General features: G+C 36.6%; 1 protein-coding gene across 1 annotated transcript; it reads left to right on the top strand.

The window, feature by feature from the left end:
* Positions 1–2,009: 2,009 nt before the first annotated feature.
* Positions 2,010–6,402, top strand: parapinopsina (parapinopsin a). The gene is made up of 4 exons (XM_058389994.1): positions 2,010–2,349; positions 2,696–3,024; positions 3,421–3,663; positions 6,280–6,402. The coding sequence occupies exons 1-4, from the start codon at positions 2,010–2,012 to the stop codon at positions 6,400–6,402; spliced, it is 1,035 nt and encodes a 344-aa protein (XP_058245977.1).
* Positions 6,403–6,681: the final 279 nt, after the last annotated feature.

Below are 6,681 nucleotides of genomic sequence, written 5' to 3'. Positions count from 1 at the left end.
GAAGCATGAAGGCAACATGGCACTTTATGTGGTTCCTTTAGTTCACTGCAACTTGGCTTTATGTTCTAATGACCTCTAGGGTCCTTCCTATTACATTCCCATGTTAGAAAGATGTTTGTAATAAGTCTTGTCTCCCCTGATGACCAAGGACCCTGGTGATCTGGATACTGCTGTGTTGTTATATGTTTTTCCCCCTCTGTGGTTGAGTCTTCCAACATTACACTGAAATCAGCAACTAGACCACAAAGTCTGGCATGTGGATTCAAGGCAGGCAGCAAGACCTTGGTTTCCATTACTGCTTTCACTAGTGGTTGAAATGGCTTGGCCGCTTCATCCCCAATCAGATCTGCTGTCTCAAATGGATGGAGAGATTTGGCCAAGTCAAGTGTGGAACAGGCCATGTACCGAACCACGAAATGAGGTCCTAACAGTCCAGGAAACACTATTGAATGCAAGGGCCCCTAGCACCCAGGGCTTGGTTTATTCTTCCAGTTGGTGGGTGCTGTTCTGTGAATTGTATGCACCCTATTGGCTTTATTTGTTGCATGGCCCAAATCCCATGGTACTTTCTTTTTTCTTCAGGGACTAGATATAAGCAAGTCCTGATCTATGTAAAAGGTGCATGTGGCAGCCATGGCAATGCACCAAAGCATTTTGGAGCATATGCTTATTAGTGCAAGAATAAGCTGAAAATCTCTGAAAACCTTTTTGCTAATGATCACTTTGGCAAAAACAGCAGAAATGCATGCTGTTATGATAAGCTTACTGGCCAAATGATTCTGGAGTGACCTTGTTGATGAATCTGGGATTCTTTCAATGCTTTTAATGAAGGTGAGCCTACAGAGCATTTCTTGAAGTGCCTTGTAAATGACCTGTGGACTGATTTAGACTATTCACAGACCAACTTCATCTCCCACTGAGCAAAGACACAGGGGCATCCTGGTCTGAGAAAACCATAGCCACAGCACAATGGCCTGTTAATAATTTATTGATTTTGTGTAAAAGCTCTTTGCATTAATTTGTGTTTATAGATGCCCCATGGCTTGGACCTTTGTGAACATCAACAAATATGTATAATTGATGTATAATATTATGATTGATGTTTGTGAATGAAAACAAAGCAGAAAAAAGACTGGTGTATATGTTTGCATCCTACGTATACTGTAATTATTGTTCTACTGAACATAAAATAGATGACATGCTAAGCTATTAGTAGCTGATGACCTAAATACTTGCAAAGTAACTTCATTTAAATAATAGCCATCATTCTGTCTTTAAATACCAGCTCTCTTTCATCCTCTCATCTTTGACGTACTTCATATGTAACCGCCCTCAGTCAGACATACTGTGTTCCTAGAAAAGGTGTATATATTACTAGAAAATGTCTAAAGCACAGTGATCTTTGTCAAACGTTGTGGTGGAATGGTTTAATAGGGGAAAAAAATATTAAAAATTAAAGATCTACTATGTCATGGGCAGCATATGACATCAGCATTGAAACTTTAGAAGTGAAAGAACAAAATGTAAAATTTAAAATTTTGTTACATTTTTATTCTCCTTACTTACATATTATAGACAATGTGATTATGTACTGAAATATGATTTCAACATGTATTATGGATTATGCATTGGTACATGTATGAACATCTTATCCTTCTACCACTCCTTTCTTTTGAGCAGATGGAATGTGACCCAATTTTTTCCCCTTTCTAATTAATTTTTCTTCCTTTTTTCCTTAGAGAATGATAAAGCAATCAAGAAGAGTGCTGTCATAGATCTGGCAAAGAATAAGCTGTTAGAATAATTCCATGGACAATCCGGATCTAAGGATTTTGTCTTCTTATGTCACGTATGCTTAAAAGCCATTTTTAGTGGAAGAGTTCTCCATAAAAACCAAGGATGGATCCCATATGACCTCGTCCAAGTAAGCCTATAGAGGCGCTGGATGAGAAACCCTGAACTACTAGATCTTTCTTGAGCTTCTTGGCTGTGAATCAAAAAGGGGGGAAATGGCATCCATTCATCTATCCAACTTTTCAGAGGCTGAGACAACGCATCAAGGCTCAGTAAATGATCACATCATGCCAAGAATAGGCTACACCATCTTGGCAATCCTTATGGCTTTGTCCTCCAGTACTGGCATCATCTTGAATGTGGTGGTGATTATTGTGACAGTGAGGTACAAACAACTGCGCCAGCCACTGAACTATGCTCTGGTTAATTTAGCAGTGGCTGATCTTGGTTGCGCTGTGTTTGGGGGGCTAGTCACAGCAGTCACCAATGCCATGGGCTACTTCAGTCTTGGCAGGATTGGATGTGTCTTGGAAGGCTTTGCTGTTGCCTTCTTTGGTAAGTCTCTCCACTAAAGCTCTGGTGTTCTCTTTAGTTCTATATTTGAGATACTGTGCTAATGTTTTTTGACAGAGTGCAACCATCCAAAGCCATGGATTATATTAAGACTCTGTAATATCTAGCTAATGTAAACAAATAGTTTTTTAACACCATATCCTGACTTTGTTTTTCATAAATTATGGTAGTGTCTTAGTGACATCATGAACAAATGTTAGCTCTCTGTCTTGTATGGATAATTTCAATATCGTGTGAAGAATTGAAGACTAATGCTCTTAACATAATTTAAATGAATTTGCTTGAAATGCACTACGAAAAGAAACTCTTGGTGTTATACCTCTGCCAGGTATTGCTGGTTTGTGCTCGGTTGCAGTTATTGCTGTTGACCGCTACATGGTAGTATGCAGACCACTGGGCGCAGTGATGTTCCAAACCAAACATGCACTGGCAGGCGTAGTCTTTTCCTGGGTCTGGTCCTTCATTTGGAACACACCACCACTGTTTGGATGGGGCAGTTACCAACTAGAGGGTGTGATGACCTCCTGCGCCCCCAACTGGTACAGCAGAGACCCAGTCAATGTCTCCTACATCCTGTGCTACTTCATGCTTTGTTTCGCTCTGCCATTTGCCACCATTGTCTTCTCTTACACACGCCTCCTTTATACCTTACGACAGGTATGTATCATTTTCAACAGCTATACCAGTTCCTTAACTGCCATGGAAAAATGTCTTGTTTATGATGTATGAATGAGTTTCAAAACTAAGAATGGCCAAACAAAGATACGTTACATTTTTCATTTAATAAATTGGTGAAAATCCCTATTCAGAAACATTGCCTCTAGTTTCTGATGATAAATCACCATCTACATTTCATTATAATACAATCTGATTAAAAACAATCAGATTTTTGGACTTTAGCCAATCTTTAGCTGAATTTGTTTACTGTTGAAAGATAAGATCATTGAGTACAAATGAAGAACATAAATTACCAGATCTTAATGGATTTGTTAACTGAAAGCAGAAAGGAGAAAATGTATCTAATTTCCTTGTATTTTTCTTGTTCCATTTGAGGTGGCTAAGCTGCAAATGGCAGAAAGTGGAAGCACAGCCAAGGCTGAGGTTCAAGTGGCCCGTATGGTGGTTGTCATGGTCCTGGCCTTTTTGCTTACATGGCTGCCATATGCAGCTCTGGCCCTAACTGTGATCTTTGACTCCACCATCTACATCAACCCAGTGATTGCTACCATACCCACATACCTGACCAAGAGCAGCACTGTCTTCAACCCCATCATTTATATATTCATGAACAGACAGGTGAGTAAAAACAAGCTTGCAATTCTAACTTACATTAGCCATTTTTGGAAATCCTAAAACTATAGACATGTTTGTCATAGAAGTCTAAAAATCTAACAGCTGCACCACTTTTTCTTGAATTTTATACAGGGTCATTTTTTAACCTTAGGGGGCTCTAAAGTGACAGCTTAATCAGGGAACCCACACCAGTCATATTATTTTAAATGAAACAAGTCTTCATTATCTTGGATGAGGGAAACACTTCAATCAATAAAATAAAAACAACTGAACACTTAAGAGAATGTGTGAATTATTAATGGCATCAGTAGATCAAATTTCAATAACTGGATCTGAAAATAGAGTACACTAAATTGACCATATTAAGATGTTGGCCTGAATAACATTCTATAATGAATTTCTTATAGCAATAAGAACAATTACACAATTTATTAAAGCATCAACACTTTCCATAATTCGTAACAAACATTTTCTAAACTTTTGTATAAACAGATCTAACAAGTAATAATCAAATCTTTAAAAAAATAATAATAATAAATAAAATATTTGTTGAATTTACCTAGAATCAATCTATTTTCAGTGGCTAAGATATTTATAAACAACATATACTGAATTTTATAGCAAACATATATAAAGAAAGAAATTCTGTATGGTGTACGTGATTCATACCCATATGCCGGTCAACCCAAAAACTGTTGTCAAAAGGTGGAAGCACACAACTGTACGTAATATCTTAGTAATAGTAGTTCCTAATAGTTATATTATTTCCCTTCACTGGAACTAAGACATCCAAACATAGATCATTGCCATGGTTTTCTGAGGTTGGAGATGGAAAAGTACCTGATAGAAGAGCCCTGACCTCAACCCCCTCAACACTTTTGGGATTAGTGCCTGATCTTACTAATGCTCTTTTGACTGGCAAATCCCCACATCCCCCCTCCAAAATCTAGTAAGAAAGCCTCCCTAAAAGACTGGAGGTTATTATATAAATATAATACATAACATAAATTATAGATCTACCTAGTTAGCCACTCACTTTTTTCGTTTCAGTCAGTTTCATCAACAAGCAGAAAAGTAACAGAAGACAAACTGACCAAATTCTTTTTTTTTTCTTTTTTTTTTATGTTTTGGAAGCTATGAGCACTTCAGCATTGCACTTCCTTCTCGATCCTCAGCCATTAATTATGCTAATTACCTCATTTAGTAATGCAAATTGCAGCTTTAATTCTTTTCTCACCTCTAGATGGTGCTTTATATCCGCCTGATACGTAAAACTTTCCAACGTTTTTTCCCCCAAATTATTGCGTCCTCTGGTGGTGTCTTCAGCACCTTTTCTACCTCTTACAGCAAGCAATGGCCTGGTTATACATACCGGTGCGGTTAGTTTTGCATTAACAGATGAACTACTTGGTTTAGAAATAAGTACATGCAAGATTTTGACTTAACAATGAGTGAGAAAACAAGTCCAAGTTGTATTTAAACTTACATTTGAAAACATCAAGCTGAGGCAATTTGGATATTGTGAAAATTAGCCTGTCTCCATGACACATAAATGATTTGCCTAATTGGGACATTTGCTCTCAACATACTTAGAAATTTAATTTATAGCAATGTCTACCAAATAAATAATGGTTTATTATTACTTATTATTATTACTTGTATACATGTAAGTCTAATAAAATGTGGGAAACTTAACTCTTTTTAATAGAGGTTAAAAAAATGGAATTTCAAGTCAAGAAGTCAATAGGTTTTTTTTATTGTCTTTTCAACCATATATAGTTGGTGCAGTACACAGTGAAATGAAACAACAATGTTCCTCCAGGACCCTGTTGCTACATAGAACACCGAGCCACATAAAAAAAACCCAAAGAACATTTACATAGCTCTACATAAAGTGCATGTGTGCAAACAGTGCAAGACAGTCCAATACACTCCAATACAATAGTGTACACAAAGCAGCGCAGACCAGTACATAGTTCTGTAGCTGAGTGCAAGTACAAATAAAGATGCTAAGAATTTCCGCCTATTTTGGGAGTATCCAGCATTGAATTTCTTTGTCATGACACACTCCACAGGGGTGGTTAATGGTTTATGTGAAAATAGACACTCAGGCCTTTATGAGTACTTTATAAGTATTTTTGTTTTTACCTAGCCTACAAAAAATTTAATGGTAAGTAAAAAATAAATGGTTAGGGATAGGGTTAGAGGTTGAGGTTATTTTTGCTCCCTGAGAGGCCCCAGGTGCTTGCTCATAAGCATCTAAAATTTGAAGGCATTACCTTCAACCACCAAAATTCTGTGTAAGGTTATCCAACAGAGGGGAAAGAAAACATGTCAGACTAAAAGACAACAATGTACTGACACATTTTAGATCAGACTTGCAGCCATAAAATAATTCACTTGTTTATACTGATTGGAAATGTCAGATAAGATATTTCCATTCCCCGGGGAGAATGAAACACCAGTGTACTGCTAAAAATGGTCAATGTCATCCGTGGACAACTTTGATCATAATTCATTTTAAATACATGCAATATGTGAACTCAACAACATACAGAGTAAGAGGCATGGGTCATTAATATTTTATTTCTTTCTTTCCCTCATGTCACTCTCTTGCAGTTCAGGGACTATGCTTTGCAGTTTCTCTTCTGTGGAAAAAACCCTTGGGCATCAGAAGGAGACTCAGATGTCAATACAGTAACTACAACAGTCAGCAAAAGCAGCTCAGTGTCACCATTATAATCAAGTATCAAAATATTAGAATCTTATGTAAAAAAAAAAAAAAAAAAAAAAACTTGTTCAAAATATACAGTTAGTTTATTTTTGTGTGTGTGTATCATTTTTGTGAATATCTGACAGTGTAATTTATTTCTGGATTTTTTTTTTTTTTAATATTTTAGTTTCCAGACATGTATACAGTATTATATTGTATTGTATTTATTTAAATAAATACTAAGAACCAAATATTTGAGTTTCACATTCCATTGATCAGACGTTATCAAATAAAGGATAGTTACTATC

The sequence above is a fragment of the Hemibagrus wyckioides genome, linkage group LG05, assembly GCF_019097595.1.
Source record: "Hemibagrus wyckioides isolate EC202008001 linkage group LG05, SWU_Hwy_1.0, whole genome shotgun sequence".
Lineage (NCBI taxonomy): Eukaryota > Metazoa > Chordata > Actinopteri > Siluriformes > Bagridae > Hemibagrus > Hemibagrus wyckioides.
Note: the sequence above shows the minus strand (reverse complement) of the source record. Positions and strands in the feature narration are given on the sequence as shown.